The sequence below is a fragment of the Acanthochromis polyacanthus genome, chromosome 7 (assembly GCF_021347895.1).
Source record: "Acanthochromis polyacanthus isolate Apoly-LR-REF ecotype Palm Island chromosome 7, KAUST_Apoly_ChrSc, whole genome shotgun sequence".
NCBI classification, from domain to species: Eukaryota; Metazoa; Chordata; class Actinopteri; family Pomacentridae; genus Acanthochromis; species Acanthochromis polyacanthus.
The window spans coordinates 26,889,300-26,913,273 of record NC_067119.1 but is presented as its reverse complement, the minus strand read 5'-3'; the positions used below and the strand labels follow the sequence as shown (position 1 = coordinate 26,913,273).

The following is a 23,974-nucleotide window of genomic DNA, read 5'->3' as shown; positions in this document are numbered from 1 at the left end:
TTTATTTACTTATTAGCTGTCATTAGCAATTAGCCAATGTTAGGAAATATCAGCTGTGATGTTAATGTTGGCTGAAACATGTAACCTTATTTAGCTAAAAGCCATACAACTTATTTAACGAAGTAGCTCAGTAAAATCAGTTTAGTTGACTTGATATTTAACATAAATTAGGTCAATATATATATTTTCCAAGTTGCTTTAAGATATAATTACAGAATGCGCCGTTATGTTGTCCTTATATTAGTGACACGTTTATGAACAAGTACAAGTTTAGCTTTTTGTCTTGTTTTGACATTTTTGCATGTTGTATAACATCACACTTAATTTCCACAGCTTTTCAATGAATAACATGGACATTTGACTGATGGCAGGTGTGAAATAGAGTGAGTTGTCAAGGAATATTACAGTACAGAAACTGACATATTTGTCTTAATAATGTTCAAGAATGCTGTCTCTTGCAGAGCGACCTCACCTTAAATGATTAACTAGCGCATACATCCACCTTTTTGTGTTGCTGTCATAAATCTGCATAACAGATAAGTACATAACATACTACACAGAGGAGGAGTAGGATCTATAAAGTAGTTGATTCATGCTTCATTTTAGGATTGTGGGATTTCTAAGCAGCAGACAGTAAAATGATGAGATTTATTGCCGTAAATCTGCACGTGGCAAAAACAGTGAGCCGCATGAGCGACACTTTTTTTTGTGTGTGAAACCTGTTTTTCGTTTACACAGACTGAGTCAGGGAGACGGCACACCAGCTCCACAGCCATTGAGACTGATCTCAGGAAGGGGATGTGTGTATGTTTCCTAACAACAGTGCTCTCCTTAGTGAGACCATTGTTAAATCTGGCAGGGAAACACACAACCGACCGTAAAAAGGAACAGGGGAAACACGAAAAAGTGCCGTTCAGGTTTCTGTGACGGGGACCAACAGTTCGTTCTCTGTGGATCTGGGATGTAGACTGCTGCAATGAACTTCACTGAGAAGGTCACTGATAGCATTTCTTTTTCTCAGGAAGAGTCTGTTTTCTTAACGGAGGATGAGTCTGCCAATAAAGATTAGAATAGTTTCCTTAACTGCGCCGGTTTGTGAACTGTAAGTAAACATTTTCTCTTCTTATTGCAGCCACGGAAGTCTTGGATTGAGGAAAACCTCTCCAAGAAGGAGTGTGTGAAGTTCATCCCTTCCTCCAGAGACCTACACAGGTAAACTGAAATCTGATTACAGTGATGAGCTTCCTAAAAAGTGTGTAAAGTTGAAGATTTTGTGATTCTCAGAAGAAACACGGGCTGTTTTTGCTTTGCTAGTACCGTAATTTCCAGACTATAACCCGCTACTTTTTTCTCACACTTTGAACCCTGCCGCTTATACAAAGATGCGGCTAACGTATAGATTTTTATATGCGAGCTTCATGCCATCATTAAGTTTAGCCTCCTCACATCAGACCAATAAAATTACCAAACAGGTCACAGTGGACCATTGACACTGTTCGAATTAAATCAAACACACTAAATTCTTCAGATCAATCATTCTGCGCTTTATGTACACACTCTCATCATTGAAAACACGAAGAAATGCGTATGATGCAGCTGTTGCAGACCAAGCCTGCTCTCCTTTAACCTAGGGAGGTTATGGTGTGAGTGAGAGAGAGAGCATGTGTGGGTGTGGGTGTGTGTGTGTGTGTGTGTGTGCATGTGACGTGAGGAGGACGCTGCATCTGTATGTGTGTTGCAGAGACGAGTGTGGAAACTGAGGCAGAGCGAAATGAACCACGATGATATACAATACAATACAATACAGTCGAAAAAACTTATAGACAAGTTTTAGCGCTAGCTTAGCGCGTTGGAGTTGGCAGTGTGAACTGACTCGATGTGTTTCACTGCCGTGTTGCAGGCACTGTTCGGGAAGAAAGTATGTATTTAATTACAAGTTAAATAAACTCTTTCTGTGTAATTATCTCATGTTACAACGTGGACACCTGCGGCTTATATATGTACAAAACTTCTTTCTTTTTAAATATAGTGGGTGCAGCTTATATTCAGGTACGCTCAGTAGTCCGGAAATTACGGTACATTAACTGCAGTGGTTGGAAACGACATTCTTCTGAGAGCAGAAGTATTTGGCATTCAGCCCTTACTTCCAGGAATAGGGACCATCAGGATTCTTTGATAATGTGTTATTTCCTGTTTCTTACAGATGCACTCCAGTATGCCAAGTATGCCAAAGCTTGATCAGGTATAATTTGTGAATTGTGTGTTTGTCTATTTATGCCATCTTCATTTCCCAGCATACCTTGCTAACGCCCCACCCCCCTATTCCAATGAAATTCTTGTTTACTCACTCTATGAATCACTCTCCCACCTCCCTCCCTTTTTCAGCATTTCCTCTTTTTCATTCTTTCTGTTTTTCTCTCATTTTCTCTGCTTGCTGCCAGTGTATATTTGAAAATGAGCATAATGACAGTCTTTAAGATTAAGAAAAATATTTAAATGATAAATATAATCACATAAATGTGCACTCAAGGACAAAGGGAAGTGAAGAGGATGGGCAAGAGACAAAGAAAAAGGAGTCTGGCTTTAATAGTTTAGGTGGAGGGCCCAGTCATATCCCTTTAATTTTATGTAAACAGTCCTTTGTTGAGTTGGTGTTCTTTACCAAAATATAATACTTCATTTTCGCTGGTAGTTCATTTTTTGGCTGCCTTACCTACTAATGGCAAGTAGATTTAAGAGCCCATACAAGTCTGTTATTCTTAGGTTATGTTGAATCATAAGTATAAGACTGTAGGAAGTTTTGATTTGCGACTTCTTTAGGTGACGGCAAAAAACTTTAGTGCCTTTAAAATGAATTAGAATTAACTTAGGGAGTCTTTGTTAATGTAATTTTTCATATAACACTGCAAACACTTTAAATATAACCCTCTAAAACCCATTAAATATAGCCAACACGTTTGGCTGCTTGGCACAAAGTGTTACTCGTGAGTGAGCGATGTCTCTCACAAGAAATTAGAAATGGCGTTTAACTTCATTTCTTTGTATTTGCTAGATGTTGTTGTGGCCGACTGATAGCGGAACACTCTTGGCAAGAGTCCCTTCCTCCAGTATCCCTGCATCCCGGCCCTGGACAGGATGTGGAAGAGGACTGGTCCACAGAGCTCCACACCCGGACCAGTCCTACCAACGCCTATGGGACTGTAGACTTTGAAGATACTGCCACACGTGTCTGTCGGGCCAAGGTCTGTATGTTTACTAACTGTGTCTGCACTAAAGAAATGACATGTTTGCTCAATTTACTTTAAAAATTTTAGAACATTAATAAGATTTTCTTAAAAATTAAAGGTAAAATTTTTGCACTCAAATCAGAGGAACAGAGATCTAGATTTGCTGGTTGTGTAAGCTTTGGTTTGCTTTGATATAAGCAGACTTTATCAAGATGAATGAAAGCAAAGATAATATCTTCAGAAAGAACTAAAGAATCATACCAACATTACCTGATAAAAGCGCAAAGGGCTTCTCAAATCCAAACAGCTTCATGTTTTGTCAGTATGTTCGCGTGGCTGTGGACTCCAAGCCAGAAGTGCTGCTCCAACTGATGCTGAGGGAATGGCAGATGGAGAGACCCAAGTTACTACTGACCGTCCAGGGAGGCTCAGAAAATTTCATCCTGCCCCCTAAAGTCAACCAGGCCTTTAGCAAGGGGCTGATCACTGCTGCCCTCAGCACAGGGGCATGGATACTGACTGATGGCATTAATACAGGTACGGATTACAAGTAATTAGATGCCAATACTTTGACCAATATATTATTATTGCTTTTGAACTTGATGTTGTAGCATACTTCTATGATGTTCATTTACCAGAAGGTATAATTTTGAGTAGAATGTATGTTTTTGTCTGTCACACAGTCGTAAAATTACCTCCTACTCATTGTCTTGGGCAATGTGAACCCATGAAGGGTTCACATTTTTAATGCTTTCATTCCAAGTGTCTGTGGGGCGTAACAACATACCATGTCTGACTGTATATTTACTATGCATTCAGCTACTCTTTGCATACTCTTTAGGTGTGTCTAAGTATGTAGGTGAGGCAGTGAAAATATTTGGAGGCCACGACTTGAGGACGAGGAACACAGTTGGCATCACACCGTGGGGAGTGATCGACAACAACACGGACCTGATAGGCAGAGATGTCAGTACTAAAACTATGTTCCTTGCTAAATAATAATCCTCACAATATGACGCTAAAAATGTATCCAGCATCCTAGTTCAGTGTTTTACTATGATTGTCTCTTGTTGTGACATTAACTCAACGCTCGTTCAGATTTTCAGGCCCTACCAGCCACTGAAAAACCCTTTGAGTAAGAGGGCCTGTCTTAATGGTTTCCACTCCCACTTTCTGTTGGTGGATGATGGAACACTGGGAAAACATGGCTGCCAGCACGGCCTCAGGAGGAAACTGGAGAAACACATCCAGCTACAGAAGATACATCCCCGTGAGTCAGCGTGTGTGTTTTGGTGCAATACACACAGAAGGCAAGGGGAGTTGATGTGACTAATGGTATTTATGTTGCTCTGTTCTCCACTCTCTGTAGGACTGAACCAAGGAGTGCCTGTGGTGTGTGTGGTGGTGGAGGGAGGTCCTACCATTGTGTCCACAGTGTTGCACTATGTCAGCAGTGTGCCCCCTGTGCCAGTGTTTGTGTTTGAAGGATCGGGCAGGGCTGCTGACCTGATCGCCTTCTTACATAAGCAAACTATTGACAGGTATGTTGGTTGTAGGTGTGTAGGGGATCTGTATTAGTAAATCTTATGGATTCATGTAGTTGTGAAAAATGACACCAATTACAGTCCATGTGTACCTTGATAGTTCTGTTATATTATAAATTATGGGCCTGATTTTATACACCTACCTGGGTTGTTGTTGTTCTGTTAGACCAGAAGGATAATAGAGGTTACCACAATGAATTAGACCTCAACCACATTCTTTGTTTTTCCCTGATGTATTCAAACACATATTTCTTAACCTTCCCGTTGTCTTCATTTACAGGCACCAAAAAATATTGTTTCCCTGTCTGAACAAAAATCCCCCAAATTTCTGAAAATTTGCAAAACCTTCAGGAAGGAAAGTCCAATAATTCCTTAAAAGATCTATTTAAAAAAAATCCCCCAAATTTGGCAAGAAAATTTTTGCAAATATTTTCAAAAAATGAATAAACAGCTTCCAAAAAATCCTGCAAATATCTAAAGTGGTTACATATACATCAGTAAAACCTCTATTTTCTTTAAGAACAAATTTCGCTGAATTCTGGTAGATTTTTTTGGTGAATGTTCTTAAAAAACATTTTTAGCATTTCTATTTTTCCACCAAAAATGTTCAAAGATTTCCCAAAAATGTTGAAAATGTGGACATCAGAAGTTTCGCTATGAAAATATTTTCTTTTCCACATTTTCAAACTAAAACTGGTCAATTTTGACCCCCAGGACACTTACTTACTTCTTACTTAGGCCTTGATCCCCTAGAGGGGCATAGGCCATTCACAACAGTCTGCCAGCGTCCACGGTCCTGGGCGATTCGCTCCAACTCTCCCCAACTCCAACTCCCCCCCCAACTACCCCCAGGACAACATGAGGGTTAATACGATACCATTCTGTTGACAATCCCGTAGTTAACGGTCAGGTGTGGTATATTTGTTGAGAGAATTTAGTGAGTCATAGTTGATATAATTCATTTGTGTTGCAGCCTCTAAATCCAGCATGAGTCTTCCAAAAAAATGTTTCTCCTTCAAACGGTCTCAGACAAGATGAAAATGACAACAAAACAAATAACAAAAGGGTTACATTTGTTTTAAAGGGGAACTTCGGTTTTTTTCAACCTGGGGTCTGTTTCCATATGTAATTTCATACATGTGAGTGATGGCAAAATGAATTTTCGACAAAACCGCGCCAAAACCGTTTTGGCGCAAGCTCTTGCACAATGGCGCAGCCTCTCATGCGATTTCTGAATGAGATTTGCTTTCTAGCGTCCTGAGATTTGGATACAGACCACATCAAAGAGCGATCTCCAGGTAATGTGGAGATTTTCGTTCACTTCTCATCTCTAGTATGTTGTGGGACACTCATTGAGACTATCTGAGCCGGTCAGTGTGGGGCAAAAAGCACGTTAGGGCGGACTTTGAAGCGGGGGGGGCAGCTGCCCCATAGTTTTCGCTAGCTGAGCTGCTAAGCTGCCTGCCTGGCTAAATACTGGAGCTATGTCAAAAATTCATTTCTCCATCACTCACATGTATGAAATTACATATGGAAACAGACCCCAGGTTGAAAAAAACCCAAGTTCCCCTTTAAGTGTTTGGAAATTATAGCTGCATCATTTTAATGACTGTGTTAATGAAGATCTGAGCAACACTTTTCTTTAGGCAACTGGATGCTGACATCGAAGAGGACTTTCTCATCAGGATTGGAGATGTGTTTGGAATAGAAAGGGCTGAAGCCACTCACCTCTACACTCTCCTCCTGCAGTGTATTGATCACAGACAGTCTGTGAGTAAAACAGTATATGGAGAACGTGTGTGTGTTGTGAATGAAGAGGAAACTAACCATTCATCTGTGAACAACAGATAACCATCTTTGACTCAGAGTCAGACGACCACATGGCACCAGATGCAGCCATTTTGACTACTGCTCTCAAAGGTATTTGTTTTCTCCTCTTGGTTGTGATTCTAAACATTTTTCTGGACAGACATTTTGTAGTAGCAGTGAACCCGCAGGCGTAATTAATGAAATTAACAACAGCTGCATTCATCGTAGAGGAACGATTTCCAGGCTTGATATGAACATCATTAATCTTAGACCCAGGCTTTTCCTGCTAGGCCATTTAAAATGACAGCTAGAAAAAAATCGTGTTACAGTCCAGGAATGTACACATATACAGTTTGTTGTATATTTATTTTCGCTTGAATGATAAACAGGCACCAAGGCCAGTGCTCCAGTGCAGCTCAGTATGACTCTGGCTTGGGACAGAGCTGACATTGCACAGAAAGAGGTCTTGGTGTACGGACAGCATTGGCAGGTGAGACTGGAGGCTGTGGTTTAATTACATGCCATTAATGCAGAGGAGGAATATTTTGCGTTGATGTTTCTGTCTTTTCTTTGTTCTCGTGCGATCATATTGATTGTAATGATGTAATGTGCTGTGTGTAGGTGGGTTCCTTAGAGCAAGCCATGGTGGATGCTCTGGTGATGGATCGTGTCAGTTTTGTCAAACTGCTGATAGACAACGGCATGACCATGAGCCGCTTCCTCACTGTGGATCGCCTCGAGGAGCTCTACAACACGGTTATTATAATATATTTAATAGGGTGGTCCTCAAATATACACTAAAATTTAAGTGTTGACTTTTTGTGGGTGCTTCTTAACAAAACAGTTCATATTTATAAGAAAATAATTTGTGCCAAATATCTTTAAGATATGACTAAATTTACCACTGTCACATGAGGTGTGAAAAAATCAGTGCTAGGTGATCAGACGATTAGTAATTATATAATATACAAATGCAATAGAGTATAATAAGAAGTCTAAATTGAAACACATTATTTATATTTTGGCACTTGTTAATGGTTACAGAAGAGTTTAATAAGAAATCAAAGTTATAGTGAATTATATATGCATTACACAAAATAGGAAGCTATGTCAAAACACAGACACTTAGTATACTAATGTACAAAGGTACATATGATATATGAAGAATTCATGAAACTGTTTGTTAATAAGAAATCAAAGTTACAATGAATTATATTATATATGCATTACAGTGTCATAAGAAAGTATAAACATTACACAAAATAGTAGGAAGCTATGTCAAAACACAGACTTAGTATACTATACTAATGTACAAAGGTATATAATTATGATATATGAAGAGTTCATGTAATTGTTAAGCAGTCATTTGAAGTGACATTTTTGATATAGTAGTTACTGATTTTCTGCCTTTTTGGCACCGGGGAACTGACGGCGATGCCACTCAACAACTTGAAGCAAATACTGGCGTTGCTGTTCATCTTTTGTCAAGACCTGATTGTAGTTCTGGATAAGTGATACTCCGCGTTCTGCAAAGTCATTGACACTAGCAATTCCACACATGACCTCCTGGCATGTCTGGAAGGACGGATCATCCTCCCACTCAGCAGGGTCCTTGCTGAAGAAATCCATGCTGACATCAAATGCCTCAAAAATGCGACGTGAGGAAGAGGTGACGAAATCTGCCACCGTCTTGGCAGCAATGGCTTCCTTTGCTGAGAGGTCCACATCTGCCTGTGGAAGAGGGTTCTCTAGGCCTTCTTCTGTGAGTGCGATGAAGGGAACGTTTCTCTTTTTCTGCAAGTGCTTTGTCAATGCCAACCATGAAGCCACGTCATTCTGGTTCATGTTGTGCCTTAAGGAATTCACGATCCTCAGGAATCTTAATCAGTTGAAGTGCATCAATGTGGGCAATATCAAATAAATCATTCATGTTTGTCTGAAAGTCTCTTTCCTTCTCTATCTGTGGTACAGAACAACGGTTTCTTCCTTTCAGGATTGCCCTATACTGAGCTACCTTTTTCTCCAGCTTTATTATCACATTTCATTCTTCACCAGTTGGAATTCTTGCCTTCTCCCAAATACCCATTGTCTCACGTACCACTTGTGTCACTGCAGTTCTAATTTCTGACTTCTCATCACTGTGCAATCTAAAGTACCATTGGAGAACCTCACCCCATGTTGGAAGCCTATTTTCAGGCAGTTCATCCATGGGGAAGCCAATCAGCCACACACTCTTCTGCTTGCGTGTTGCACATGCCATCTTCACTGTTCTATGAATCTCTTCCAATACTTGAGTCAGTACTGCTTGTGCTGTTCTTGGTTAACTAAGAAGTCCAGTGGTTATGTGAACAAGAAATTTGTCATTTCTTCATTTTCATGTTAGTTGTATGCTAAGCACAAGAGTTCACCATTGCGCCAACCTTATAACAATATGCTTCTCAGGGGAAAGAGCAAGTTTTAAGTGACAGTGGTTAAACCTTTCAAAATCTCCTGAAATTTCACTCACATTACTTTTCCCCCAAGAGGAACAAAAAAATCAAAAAGCACATTTGAAAAATCTAACTTGATATTTTAGGACCACCCTAATATTTAACTATCTGCTTCTCATTTTTAAGGCTTCCTTCCTTCTGATTTTCTTATTTCATTGATCAAGAATAAAAATACAGCAGTGAAATACATTTTAAAAAGCTATTATTACAATACTTTTGTTTGTCTTGCTACGCTGCTCCCCCTTTTGCGTTCCCTTGGCTCTCACTTTGCAAAACAAACTACAGAAATTGTTGTTTTGTTTGCTTCTTTTGAAGCACAAATTCCAAAACTGTATCTTTGATTCAAATCACAGTAATACATTGTAAGTGTTTTGCACCAGGATTCGCTGTGTCTGGTGGTCAACTGCATCCAGGGTATTTTCCCAGTTGTTGTTTTTAGGATGCTTCTGAAATCACAGAGCTCTTTGTCATACATTCAGACTTGGCTTCCACCACACTGCCTTTATCTTTTGTGTATTAAAGCCTGTTTACTTATTCATAACTCTGGAATAATAAGTCCCAAAAAGAAACAAGTTAACAGTCGCTGCTGTGTATATATCCAACTGTGTTTTAAAGCAACCAATAGATTTCTTTTTTGCTCTGATTTTGTAGCTGGTCTGTTTACTTGTCTGCTTTTTCTAAACAATATTGCAAATTTCTCTCCACAGCCACAGGGGCAGACACACCGCTTCCTGCACCACCTTGTTGAAGATGCAAAACAGGTGAGTGCTGAGAGTGAGAATTCATGTAATTATATAAATATTGAATTACATATTATATTGGAGACAACACTGATGCATTCTTTTACATTTTAAGTGCAATACTGACATTTTTAATTTACTGCAGTACCTATATAAAAGCTGTATATTTGGTCTATATCTGCTGTGTCTGTGTGTGTGTGTAGACTTCTCTTCCTATAGGTTACCATCTTTCGCTCATCGACATGGGCCTGGTGATAGAATACCTCATCGGAGGAGCGTATCGAAGCACCTACACACGGAAACACTTCAGAGCTGCCTACAGCCGCATACAGGAAAAAGTGAGCATAGATAGCGCAACGTCTTTTTTGTTATTCATGTGTTGATGGATGTTCTGTGGAGTGGTTTGATTTCAGTTAGCCTTGAATTTTCTCCTGTTTGTTTGTAGGAGGGTAGATGGGGCAGCTCTGCACCCTTGTCTAAACACAGACGAGGACTGATACCAACCTCTGCGAGTCTCCAGGACCTGCATTTCTTTAGGACTGCACAGCCATGCAAACGCAAGGTCGGTGGGGGATTTTTGTCATTATGAGTAATATTTTGTCAACCACAAAGTTTCTGTAGAAGGGAAACTATTTAATATATTCATTTCTATATGAGTCATTCCAGAATTGGAAGCCCATCAAATGTCAAATAATCCATGTACAAAATACTAAAACATGCAGTTCTTGTGTAAATTTCCTTGTCCTGAGACCAAAGCTAAAAAAAAAAAAAACTAGGAGAAAAGAATGTTTGAAAATATTTTTTAAATATCAAATGAGTCTGGAATGCCCCTTAAAATGCAGCCTTTCTGTTGTCCCACCCCAATATGATGACCAAATTGAATCTCAAATAAATCTCTTTTGTTTTGGTATTATTTTTTTCATTGATGTTGCTTGTAATTGTGGGAGCATTTTTTTAATCAGCATAATATTTGAAATAATATTGTGGAACGTGTGTCCCACAGCAACCCTGTTAGCATAGCCTTTTTAGCTGGTAGAAGAAGAAAACAGTGAATCACACGATACGCTGGAATTAACATTATCAAACAGTTTTCCAAAAGAATGTTCTCTCTTCTATTTTTTGTTATTTTTCATAATATTGTCAGCCTTAATTGAATGTCTCACTCTACCTCATGCAACTCTGATGCATATTATCAAGAAAAGACAATTCTTTTTACTTTTGTCTTGACTGTTTTCCATCAGTAAGTTTGTCCTCTTGGTCAGTGTCACAGCTAGCTAAATACCGAGCTTCCACTCCTGAGAAAAAGCTAATATTAGCATGGTTTAGCAACCCTGTTACTGTGATTAGAGGAGGGTTAGCAAACAACAAACAAAACATGTAACAAAATTTTTGCTTAGCCAATCAAGCCGTTGATAGTTTATTGCCTATTATTGATGAATATGGAGCAGAAAATTGTAAAAGAGACGGTTAATTTTTCAAAAAATTTTGAAGCCCAATTGTCCTCCAATTCTGGAATGATCCATATAGTACGTCTTAAATGACAAATTCTCTTAGTCCTGTACATTTATAGCTCTTAGGCATCTTCAGATTTTCACATTAAAAACTGCATTATGGTGCCTCTTTATTTGCACATCTACCTCTCATTTTCCCAATCACACTTTTGTGTAGGCCTATCCTTTTTTAAATTCCCATTTGATTACTCATTCATTTGTCCATGTCTCCAAATCAACCATTTAGGAGCAAGATGCGTCACCTGAAAGAAGTCAAGAAATAACACAGAGTCCAAGCCTTAGTGATGCTTCGCTGCTGGTTTCTTTCAACTTCAACGACCTCTTTGTGTGGGCTGTGCTTCAGCAGCGGCAGCAGATGGCGCTGTTCCTATGGCAACACAGCGAAGAGGCCTTAGCACGTGCCACTGTAGCCTGTAAGCTTTACCGCTCCATGGCTTTTGAGGCAAGGCAGAGCAGCATGGACGACAACATTACAGAACGATTCAAGACATATTCACTGTATGTATGGTCTCATGAAAAAATTACCACTAATAGTAGTCATATGTATCTGAAAATGCAGTCATTTGATCCTATGTGAACCAACACCTATGGCAATGATTTCTAAAGATATAAGTTTTTTTAGCTGTTGTCATAATTTTTAGAAATAATAAACAGGTTATTCACATTGGCAAAGTAAGCACATTTGTCAAAAGTTCAAATCTGCTAAATTAAGGTCAGGGGTTCTACAACAGGTGTTTGTAGTTAGTAGCAGGTAGAACTTGTCTTGTTTAAGCCTCTGACATCTCGACTCTGGTCTTCTCTTTAAGTGAAAGTTGTCATCATGACAAGATCTAATCGTTCTCTAAGGCTAAAAGGTTGTAGACAGCTTTTAGTTTAGCAAGGGAATGAAAATGATTTCCCAAGAACTTTGAATAAATGCTTCCACTGTGAGGAAAGTGATTTGAGTGGAGTAAATGTCAATTTGTCCACGCCTGGCTGCCCCAACAAATTCAGTCCTAAAAGAGACAGTTTGATACAAAGAGAAGTCTCCAGAGCCCCAGAATTTTATCAAAGAATCTGCAGGAAGCCTGCAATCAGAAAGAAATATTTTTTACAGTAGCAGTAGACATGTTGGGTGCAGATCAAAAGCAGCTTGTCAGGAACAAATCTCACAACAAGTGTGAAGCCTGCTTGTGGAAACGTTATGGTTTTAGAATTCCTACACCGCTGCAAGGACTGGACAGTTTGCAGTCATTAATTCAACAAGTTGAAGTTGAACCAGAAGTAGACTTTCTAGCAGGATGGTGATTCTAAACACATTTGCAAATTCACCCAGGAATGGCTCAGAAGGAATAAATAATGGTTATGGAATAAGCTAGTCAAAGCCCATCTTTGAATCGCGTTTAAATGCTTTGGGACGATTTGAAATGCTTAGAACAAGAACAAAAACCATCAAATATCTTGCAGGTGAAAGAGTTTTGCACAAAACAGTGGCCAAAAGTTTGAGCAAGCTGATGTCATAGACTGGTTGATTGTGTGTGTGTGTCAACATATATGTTCAGTTGCAATCTTAGAAGTTTGTAGTAGCACGGTTTAAGACCCGTTGAGTAAATTCAACCATTTAGATTACAGTCTTGATGGTAGAGATAGTCATCTCAATTCTGATTCAGTCCAATGTTTTGAATTATTTGATGTTACAAGTGGGGTTTTGTTTAGTATTTTTATCTTTTTCTTTCTAAGTATCGCATGTCTCTCCTTTCTCTGTCTCAGTGAATTTGGTCAGCTGGCGGTGGATATGTTAGATTGTGCATTTCGTCAGAACGAGCAAATGGCTATGAAGCTGTTGACCTCTGAGATGGAGGCATGGAGCCATTTCACCTGTCTGCAAATGGCTGTCTCCTCATGTCATAGACCGTTTGTCTCACACTCCTCCACTCAGACCCTCCTCACAGATCTCTGGACTGGTCCGCTCAACATGAGAAAAAACTCCTTTTGGAAGGTAAATCTTGTAGAAGATGCCAGATAAAATTCATATTATGATTAGATTTATTACACCTGTAAAATTGTTTCTGATTATAAGTGTCATAAATTCTTTGGAACAGTGTTATTTAATCATTTGTAGCACTGTAAAAAATGAATCTCTGAAGATAATAATACCGCATTGAGCACTCCTAATGGCTCCTTCACATTACAATTAGCCATTTGAGCCGTTGATGTTACTGACAATTTTGCTTATTTAAGCTCCTGTTTCGTATAGTAAAGTATGATTAGATGATGTGTCTCGATAGTTGGACGGTCTTATGCAACATACTTGTTATGGTTTTGTTTCAGATCATTTTAAGCCTTCTTCTGCCCCCTGCAATCCTGCTCCTGGAGTTTAAAAGCAAAGCTGAAATGTGCCATGTACCACAGACCCATGAGACCATACTGTTTGGACTTGATTCTGTCAAGTCAGTATCAGCCACTGAGGGAACTGATCAGCCTCAGACGGTAAAATGCTAGTGGTGCACTTAATCAGCACCATTTTTAGGTTGGATCTGGACCTGTAGTAACCTCAGGATGACATGTCTCTTGCCTGGTCTGCAATCCTGTTGTTTTTCTCTCTTCTACTCTCACAGGGTAGTGAAGATGCAGAACGAGGCCTCTCTTGCCACGACAAATGTCTTGGTCCTGTTTCAGAAACTGTTTCCTCTATAACTGTGCAGTGTCTGTCCTGGATAACAAGACTCTGCGATTTCTACACAGCACCTGTTGTCAAGTTCTGGTTTCACACAGTAAGTGACATGTGTCTTGCTATATTAGTGAATAGATAATAAAAGAGTTTTCCTTGTTAAAACACATAGATGTGTAGTACTGAATGTTTAATGTTCTCAGTTCTTGTTATGTCTCTCTAAATGTTTCTCCTGTGTCAACTTTAGATGTCCTACTTGGCCTTTCTGATGCTATTCTCCTATGTTGTCCTGGTGAAGATGGGAGACCGACCCAGTGTTCAGGAGTGGCTGGTTATAGCTTACATCTTGTCCACTGCAATGGAGAAAACCAGAGAGGTGAGTGACTCAATGGAGACATACTATTTTCTGTTAATTAATCTCTTTTATTTAAATATTACTCTGCATCTGTGTATGCATATGTGCTTCATTTGTTTTAAAGTGTTACTTAAGATATTCAGAAATTTACCTTCCAATTAGGTATTAATGTCCGAGCCGAGAAAGCTGCGCCAGAAGCTGAAGATTTGGTTCTCAGAGTACTGGAACATATCAGATTTCGTTGCCATCCTCCTTTTCCTGGCTGGACTGGCGATGCGTTGGCAGCCTAAGCCCTACCGGACAGCAGGACGCATCGCCTACTGTCTGGACATCATCTTCTGGTTCGTCAGGGTCTTGGATCTGCTGGCTGTCAATCAGCATGCCGGCCCTTACCTCACCATGATCACTAAGATGGTCGGTAGAGATCGTACAACACCTGCAGGAGAGACAGAAGTGGAGAAGTGGTATTTTATTTACCCCTCCCTCCTTTCTTTGTGTGTTTCCAGACCAGTAACATGTTCTTCATCGTGGTAATGATGGCAATAGTGCTGCTGAGCTTCGGGGTGTCCAGGAAGGCCATCCTATCACCAGAAGAGGAGCCATCCTGGAGCCTGGCTCGCGATATCGTCTTTGAGCCCTATTGGATGATCTATGGAGAGGTCTACGCAAAAGAAATAGATCGTTAGTGCTTCAATAGAAAACTTTGGATACTTATTAACTAGTGTTTATCTGAAGCAGTAGAATTGAAACCTGATGGCTTGAGTTTGTTAGTGGAGGTGCCTAATGGCAGATTGCCGCAAGGTCAGAGTGCCACTTATCATTTGCTACATGGATTTAGGTCATTCGGTCACTCAGTCTGACCTCATTAAGTGATCCTCACTTGACTTATTTTTGTTTTACTGATTGTTTTTGACTTTGGACTGTAGGTAAATATGGTGGTTGTCCTCTTTGTGTCATACCTCTGATAACTTTATTTAATGCAACAGTTGATGGTGCATGTGCCCAAAATGTATTGTAAGTGTAAGGGACTTTATAGCAAAAGTATATTTGTGCATGTTGTAATGCTGTGGGATGAATATCAGACCAATGCGTCTGTGTGTGTCAACAGCATGTGACGATGGTGAACCATGTGCTCCAGCAGCCTTCCTTACGCCATTCCTCCAGGCAGTCTATTTGTTCTTCCAGTATATCATCATGGTCAACATCCTCATTGCATTTTTTAAGTAAGCATGTTTAACTCATTTTTGTTTTTGCAAAATCCTAGCAAAGTTTTTACAGTGTGGAACCCCCAATAAAATGTATTATTATTGTCTAAAATGTATATTTTCTACTTATTAACAGCAACATCTACTTTGATATGGCTTCAATATCCAACAAGCTGTGGAAGTACAATCGTTATCGCTACATAATGACCTATCAAGGGAGGCCATGGCTTCCCCCGCCTCTCATCCTCCTCAGTCACATGGCCATATGTTTGCGAGCCATCTACAGGAAATTTAGTGGAGACGCTGAGCGGGAAGAAGAGAGAGCCTCTGGACTGAGTGAGTGTGACAGTGTGTATGTTTTGGAACGAAAACGAATTCAGCCATTACGTACACGCGTCATTCTCCTGCCTTGCGTGTCTTTTCCAGAGCTCTATCTGGGCCATGAGGATCGCAAGAAACTCCATGAGTTTGAGGAGAAATGTGTAGAGGCCCACTTTCATGAGCAGAGTGAAGGTCTCCACGGCATTCAACTGAACAGGATCAGAGCCACAGCTGAAAGGTTGGATTGGTATTCAGATCCATTTGTATAACAATTAAAGGGATATTTCTCATTTTGTGCTGTCAGAGAGGATACCCCTACAGCTCTTATTTCTTTCCCATCATTTGTTTGACTTTGATGATGCTAGAGATTCTCCTTTCATTAGCAGTCAGCTTGGATAGAAACATTTAGGAGGCTAAGGTAGCTAAGAATAATAATTATAAAATTATAGACAAATGTGCTGTGTTTCCCTGGTTCAATAAAGTATACTGTATATGAATAGTTCCTGTAAGAAATGGGAGCTCAAACATTTGGGCCAGGTGTAAAAACAAATACAGTCTTTCAACTATAACACCCACAATGGCACCTTCTGTAAATGCACTATATTGCCAAAAGCTTTTGCTCACCCATCTGAATAATCAGAATCAGGTGTTCCAATCACTTCCATGGCCACAGGTGTATCAAATCAAGCACCTGGGCATGCAGACTGTTTTTACAAACATTAGTGAAAGAATGGGTCGCTCTTAGGAGCTCAGTGAATTCCAGCGTGGAACTGTGATAGGATGTCACCTGTGCAACAAATCCAGTCGTGAGATTTCCTCGCTCCTAAATATTTCACAGTCAACTGTCAGCTATATTATAAGAAAGTGGAAGTGTGTGGGAACAACAGCAACTCAGCCACCAAGTGGTCGGCCATGTAAACTGACGGAATGAGGTCAGTGGATGCTGAGGCACATAGTGTCAAGAGGTGGCCAACTTTCCGCAGAGTCAATCGCAACAGACCTTCAAACTTTGTGTGGCCTTCAGATTAGCTCAAGAACAGTGCTTCAGCAGAGAGTTTCATGGAATGGGTTTCCATGGCCGAGCAGCTGCATCCAAGCCATACATCACCAAGTGCAATGCAAAGCGTCGGATGCAGTGGTGTAAAGCACACCGCCACTGGACTCTAGAGCAGTGGAGACGCCTTCTCTGGAGTAACCAATCGCGCTTCTCCGTCTGGCAATCTGATGGACCAGTCTGGGTTTGGTGGTTGCCAGGGGAACGATACTTGTCAGACTGCATTGTGCCAAGTTTAAAGTTTGGTGGAGGGGGGATTATTGTGTGGGCTTGTTTTTCAGGAGCTGGCCTTGGCCCCTTAGTTCCAGTGAAAGAAACTCTGAATGCTTCAGCATACCAAGAGATTTTGGACAATTCCATGCTCCCAACTTTGTGGGAACAGTTTGGAGCTGGCCCCTTCCTCTTCGAACATGACTGTGCACCAGTGCACAAAGCAAGGTCAATAAAGACATGGATGACAGAGTCTGGTGTGGATGAACTTGACTGGCCTGCAAAGAGTCCTGACCTCGACCCGATAGAACACCTTTGGGATGAATTAGAGCGGAGACTGAGAGCCAGGACTTCTGGTCCAACGTCAGTGTGTGACCTCACAAATGCGCTTCTGGAAGAATGGTCAAAAATTCCCAGAAACACACTCCTAAACCTTGTGGACAGCCTTCCCAGAAGAGTTGAAGCTGTTGTAGCTGCAAAGGGTGGACAGACGTCCTATTGAACCCTATGGATTAGGAATGGGGTGTCACTTACATTCATATATGAGTCAAAGCAGGTGAGCGAATACTTTTGGCAACATAGTGTATATTTTCCCTTATTATGATTGTTTTTGGGCTGCACAGTGGATTGGTGGTTAGCACTTTTGCCTTGCAGCTAGAAGATCCCTGGTTCTTGTCCCGGCCTTCCCAGGATCTTTCTGCATGGAGTTAGCATGTTCTCCCTGTGCATGTGTGGGTTTTCTCCGGGTACTTCAACTTCCTCCCTCAGTCCAAAAATATGCTGAGGTTAATTGGTGATTCTAAATTGTCCGTAGATGTGATTGTTTGTCTGTATATGTTGCCATGCGATAGACTGGCAACTTGTCCAGGGTGTCTCCTGCCTTCGCCCTAAGTCAGCTCAGATAGACTCCAGCTCCCCTGTGACCCTAATGAGGATTTAGCGGTGTATAGAGAGTGGATGGATGGATGGATGATTGTTATTGGTAATAGAGTATTCAAGTTGACTGTCTGTCTGTTAAGATGACAAGTGATTCTCCATGGCCTCATATGTCTGTTCAAGAAACACACTTTTTTTTTCAAAATGAATTTCAAATAGATAAAACATGTGAATAGTGATATCATGCTCGTTGAAGACTTAAAACAGATAATAGATTGGAGTTGTCTTTTTTTAATTATTTTTGCTAAGTAGAAGTAAAATTGAGTTCCATTGTCTCTCAGCATAGCAAGCATGTGTTTCAATACTGTTAACACAGACTTGACTCCTGTTTGTTTGACAATACATTTTTTTTTAGTAAATGCACAATGTCTTAATTAATCGTACAGTCTTCTGTACTGGACAAGTTCTGTCAGCTGTGAGATTTGTTATGCAGCAAAAGCTCTAAACATACACCACTATTTTTGAAAGATGAGACAACATGTTTCAACAGTGTCAATGTATTTTTTTTCCCTCATCTTTGTTTAACTAGAGCAGAAGAGATGTGCATGATGGTGGGCGAGGTCTCAGAGAAGGTCAACCTCATTCAGGACAGCCTCTCAAAGTTAGACTGTCAACTGGGTCAACTCCAGGACCTTTCGGCGCTGGCCGTGGACACCGTCGCTCTGATCTCTGCTTCTGACTGCCTGCACCAGGAGGAGACACGCCTGGCTCAATGTCGACTCATCACAGATTCCCGACATGTCCTCCCTCACAGCTGGACCCTTCCACACAGAGCTGGAACAGACTGTGATGTTCCTAATATCCGGCGACTGATTGCCAAATCATGTAAAAGTACCCCGCCTTCTTTGCTAAAAGGATATACTCTGGTGGCCAGTAGATGTCCATCGCAGGAGTGCCATGTGCGAGCCAAGGGAAGCACAGGAGGAAGACATGGACACACTGAGGAGGGAGAGGAAAGAGCAAAGGAGGTGGGTATAGCAGTACAAAAAAGAGGGAGAAATGTTGCAAACCTGACCTCTGCCTTTGGGGGGAGACAAGCTAAAAGAGATTATTTTTCAGAGACTCAAAGTATTATCACTATTTTGATATCGAGCACTGTCTGCTTAACACATAATAGCTGATGACTTATAAAATCTACACATTTTTTCCCTAGGGTTCACATTCTGCTTTTGCTGACCATCCCACTGAGAGTTGGATGGCAGTTTCTAGACCAGCATCCCATACTTCCTTCTCTCACTTTTACGGCAGCGGGGTTCATCTGGGTGGTATCAGGGATCAGACACCTTGTGAGTCATGTGAACGGTCTCGCTCTGGGTCTCCTCTTTCTGCCAGAGGCTTGGAGTCACCACATCATAAGCTTTGGACATGTGACCCATATTTATATCCCAGTCAGGAGGAAACATCCATGGAAGAGGGAGAGGAAGAAGAGGAAGAACCAGAGAAGGGAAGGACACACAAGAGCAATCTAATATAGAAGCAATCAGAACTTCTAGCAATGCTTTGCTTCTGTCTGACCCTCGGGACGTCTCTGAGGGTTGATAAATCCGGCCTTTTCCCTGGATGACAGCCAACCGAGTTCTCAGGCCAGACATTCCAGCCAATGGAGGAGACCCGTGAAATCCTTCAAGTGGACGCGTATGTCCAGAGAGCGTCCCTACGGCTTCTGCAGGTCCCTGTCATCCAGTGTGGAGAATATGACTTTCTCTGGAGCTTCCCTCAGTCCAATGAGGGGATCGTTTCCTTCTCTTAATGAAGCAATGAAAAGAGAGAGTTCCTTCAGGGATGGCACATCACTACGGTGTAGCAAGAGCCAAGGTATTGTTCTAGATGCTAATGCTGGGTTAGAAAGCTTAATGATCCAGAAATCTTTATAATCATGCAGTGTAGGCAAATATTGACCTCATTTTTGCAAAAGGATATAAGTTATTGTAATGTGCAGCATCCCTTTTCTGTGTCTCTTGTCCCTGATTTAAATAGTAGAATCATTTTAGATATTTCTTCTTCTCAGTCTCTACTTTGTGTATTGGATGTATGTTTGTGTTACCGTACATCCACATGCTAACAGATTGTGTTTGTTTCTACAGAGTGGTCCAAGTCGTCTGACTTTGATCAAGTCTTGGACAGCAGAGGCAAAAACCAGATCCAGAAGACTGTGAAGATACAAGAGAGAAATCCAGATAATGTAAGCAAGATGCATTATTCCGGACATACTGTTGAGATTCACTGTATGTAACTGCTAAAATATCTTCACGAAGGCTCAGTAAGGCAGTGAACATTGCATGGATCACAGATGCTAAATCTTAAACCCTGTTATTTGTTATGGGACATAGGCAGCCATGCAGTCCCATTTGTCGGATGCCTCCTGGAGAAAACACCAGAAGTTGAAAGGAGAACCTACTTGTTGGTCAGCTTCTACCAGCCTCAGTCAGCTCAGTAAGGTCCAATTTAAAATACATACACACTGCATTAGTGTGCAGAGCTTTCAGTGATCACTATAAATGTGTGGTTTGCAGTTGGTTTGTCAAACCAAGAGTTTTCTGATTTTATTATGCAACCAATCTAGCATAGAAATAAATAAGCCAAAACATTATAAATATGTGCAATGTATAAATTACCAACAGTGTTTTGTTTTAAAGATTCAATGACTAGCAGTATTATTATTGTTTCAGATTTTGAACCCATCGATTTGTTGCAGAAACAGGTGTTTTCCCATCAGGTAAATCTGTGATGAATTGTAGGAATATTCTCTTGTCATTTGCAGTTGCATTGAAAACATTGAGGAATATAACACATGGGTCAGTATGTAATGGTGGGACTTTTTGTAACATAGTTGACATTTTTGCTGTTTTCAGGCCGAAAATCAATATGGCCGCCTATAACCAAACACCACACAGCATTTTTAGAGAAAGATTGTTCTGGTATAATATCTCTACAATTGAACAAATTTAAATTGACAGTTACTTATAAAGATATTGTAGTAAACCTGTTGGCATACGATAAATCCACGCTTGACTCACACACTACTTTATATTAAATAACAAAGAAAGTCTTGCCAGTCTTTCCTTCTGGAGGAAATGACATCATGTGGAGCAGGTCATGTGATTTCAAATTAACACACTTCTTTGAGAGGTGTTTTTGTAATAGGTAGCTTAGTTAAAAGTGATTTCTCGGGCACAGATACAATTTATTTCCATATAAAATTTGATATATTGACAAAAAAGAAATATCTGTCATGATTATCTCAACTTAATAAAAACAACACAAAACAGTTTTTGAAAAAGCAAATTTTATTATTGTTTAGCTAGTTAGAGGGTGGCTATTAAATTCGGATGGTTTAGTTGACATTTTAGTGATATACAGTCATTTTCATTATTAATAAATGATAATTAGCAATTCTGGAATTGACATAATCAAAATAAACATAAAAAGCATTTGTTTTTTTTACTTTTAATAAAAATATATGCAAGTTATATCCCATAGACTTCAAAAGTCCTTCACTTGTATATTGACCCACATATTGAGTGTATAATGTGTCATTGATATTGGTCTGATTACTGCTGTATTTAGGATATGTGGAGCCCCACTCACTCAGCATGGAACAGCTGGGCGAGATCCATTAACCTCATGTCTTCGTAAGTCTCTTTCTTCAGGGCTGCCATAATAACCATCTATTTCAAAACGCCTGATTTTAATAATCACCCAACATTTTTCTCCTTTGTCTCTTTATGTTGCAGTTTACAGAGCAGCATGGCCCCTGAAGGTATTTCTGAACATACAGCTTGAATACATTCCTCATAAAATATGTTGTTTTAGCTAATTTGTTCATTATTGTGAGATTTACTGTTTGCTACTGTAATTTCGTTTCCCTTTATTTTGCCAGCTGCAGCCAAGAGCTCCTCGTTCCAGTCCACTGACAATTTGTATCCACACTATTCAGGTATTAACTCAGTGTGCAGGAAATTAATGATTGATTTTATCAGGGGCTGTAAACATTTTCAGTGCGTCAAACCCCTATAGGCTTTTCCATGTGGAGTCATCTCTTTTGCATTTGCTTATTCTGGGATCTAGGAGTAATTATGCTTGAATATGATAGATTCATATGTAGTTTTAACCACATTGTGTCTGTGTGTTACCAGTCATGGAAAGAAACAATCTGATGAGACTGGCTCACACCATTCCCTTCACTCCGGTTTCCATTTTGGGTAACTTTTGCTTGGTGTTACAGTCACCTGATTTCTTGTTCAATAATGTTGTTTTACGTTTGAACTTCTTTGCGTTGCTTTCATGCACTTCATTTAGTCTTTGCTCATTCCCTGCAGGAGGTGAACAGGTGAGCGTCTACTCCCTGGAAGAAGTGCCCGCTGATGACCCCGAATCCAGCTCAACCTCCTCCTGGTCGTCCCAAGGCCAGACTGCAGTGCTGCAGCCCCTCTCCAGTGAAGAGGGCTCTCTGGATGGGGGCCTCCGACGGGGCTGCAGGATGCTGTGTACCTGGGCAGAACAGGACGTGCTCCGACCTGGTCTGGTATACGTGGTCAAAGCCTTTAGGCCCGAGGTAGTTCGCGCCTGGCAGAGGTACTTCCATGGTAGCACGGCGCAGCAGCTTTGCTTAAGAGTACGTGTTATAACACTCTTCAAAGTCTGACTTTTTGTAGGCATATTACCAACTTTAAATTCCCATAAACTTCATATTGCTTTAAGTGTACAATCTACCTCTGTTTGACATCTTTCAAGGAGATTCAGCAGCAGAGAGCAGCCCAGAAGATGATGCAAGTGTTTAACCAAGTCAAACCCGATGATATCCACCACTCTCCAAGGTCTGTGTGTTTTTCTCTCTTATGTAAACGTTCACATGTCTTTGCTTGTAGTAACTGCCTTTTCTATCCACCAGATTTCTAGATGTATCATTGGTCCTCATGCATTCTAATGGCCAGTGGCTGACTATTGAGAGGAACATGTGTGGTGACTTCAGGAAGTACAACAACAACACAGGAGAAGAGATCGCCCCCTGCTGTTCACTGGAAGAAGTGCTGCTTGCGTTTTCTCACTGGACATACGAGTATTCACGCAGAGAGCTGCTGGTGCTAGATATACAAGGCAGGTCCTTTTATGATGTCTGTGTTTGCACATGAAAATTGCTCAGTGTGTTTCTGCCTTTTCTCTTTCTTTCTATGCTTGTCTTGCCTTTCTTTTTTTTATTTTTTATTCCTGTTCTGTTCCTGACAGGTGTGGGAGAGGAGCTGACTGATCCAACAGTCATAATGGCAGACGACCAAAGGTACAGCAGCCGTTTGTATCTGATTTCAGTAATCAATCAATCATGTTTTATCATTTTAAAACTTCTAATTACCTCAGATATGTATTGAGTAAAGCCAGATATTAAATGTCTTTCTGTTGTTACACTAATGCTCTTGCAGTGGCAGCAGAGGTGAGATGCTTTTTGGTCCCGATAACCTTGGAGATGCTGCCATCAACGGTTTCCTGCAGAAACACTCTTGCAGTGTTTGTTGCCGCAGACTGGGCTTAAAAGGTCAGAAGTACACAGAATTGTTGTCTGAGAGAAAAAAGAGAGTGTCAGTGAATGTGTGTGTGTTAATGATATTCAAATGCTTGGAAAGTTCAGTTTTTTTCTCTAATTGAGTGTGTGACACACATTACGTTAGCATTTACATATGGTTTCTTCCTCTGTATGTATTTTTTTCTCCGTTGCGCACGTGTGCATATGCATGTATTTGTGTGTCACCTCTGTGTCGTCACTCAGGAGGCCAACTTGGCTCAGAGAGAAATCCCCAACAACTTCAAATGAAGGCAGCACACACCAACAGCCAGCTAATTAAGCCGCGAGTGTTCGTTTATTTCTATAACAACAGTAGTGTTTGAGGCATGGGGGTGGGCCCTGCTTTGTGCGATGTGCTGCACGGCC

The 23,974-nt window shown here is 40.6% G+C and overlaps 1 protein-coding gene across 1 annotated transcript in view; it reads left to right on the top strand.

Annotated features, from left to right (window-relative positions):
• Positions 1 to 750: 750 nt before the first annotated feature.
• trpm6 (transient receptor potential cation channel, subfamily M, member 6) overlaps positions 751 to 23,974 on the top strand; it is a 24,811-nt gene continuing 1,587 nt past the window's right edge. The window contains 41 exon segments of the mRNA XM_022202654.2: positions 751 to 994; positions 1,133 to 1,212; positions 2,204 to 2,242; positions 3,053 to 3,242; positions 3,551 to 3,764; positions 4,069 to 4,193; positions 4,326 to 4,497; positions 4,597 to 4,768; positions 6,418 to 6,541; positions 6,619 to 6,691; positions 6,970 to 7,070; positions 7,202 to 7,336; positions 9,777 to 9,830; positions 10,013 to 10,147; positions 10,255 to 10,371; positions 11,547 to 11,818; positions 13,070 to 13,298; positions 13,631 to 13,789; positions 13,918 to 14,073; positions 14,218 to 14,346; positions 14,488 to 14,739; positions 14,832 to 15,006; positions 15,434 to 15,548; positions 15,667 to 15,866; positions 15,957 to 16,089; positions 18,581 to 19,019; positions 19,205 to 19,496; positions 19,499 to 19,585; positions 19,588 to 19,866; positions 20,136 to 20,233; positions 20,382 to 20,484; positions 20,721 to 20,767; positions 21,619 to 21,683; positions 21,786 to 21,811; positions 21,932 to 21,988; positions 22,188 to 22,253; positions 22,371 to 22,666; positions 22,786 to 22,868; positions 22,943 to 23,148; positions 23,278 to 23,329; positions 23,469 to 23,581. Coding sequence (XP_022058346.2) covers positions 977 to 994; positions 1,133 to 1,212; positions 2,204 to 2,242; positions 3,053 to 3,242; positions 3,551 to 3,764; positions 4,069 to 4,193; positions 4,326 to 4,497; positions 4,597 to 4,768; positions 6,418 to 6,541; positions 6,619 to 6,691; positions 6,970 to 7,070; positions 7,202 to 7,336; positions 9,777 to 9,830; positions 10,013 to 10,147; positions 10,255 to 10,371; positions 11,547 to 11,818; positions 13,070 to 13,298; positions 13,631 to 13,789; positions 13,918 to 14,073; positions 14,218 to 14,346; positions 14,488 to 14,739; positions 14,832 to 15,006; positions 15,434 to 15,548; positions 15,667 to 15,866; positions 15,957 to 16,089; positions 18,581 to 19,019; positions 19,205 to 19,496; positions 19,499 to 19,585; positions 19,588 to 19,866; positions 20,136 to 20,233; positions 20,382 to 20,484; positions 20,721 to 20,767; positions 21,619 to 21,683; positions 21,786 to 21,811; positions 21,932 to 21,988; positions 22,188 to 22,253; positions 22,371 to 22,666; positions 22,786 to 22,868; positions 22,943 to 23,148; positions 23,278 to 23,329; positions 23,469 to 23,581 — 5,878 coding nt within the window. The 5' untranslated portion in view covers positions 751 to 976.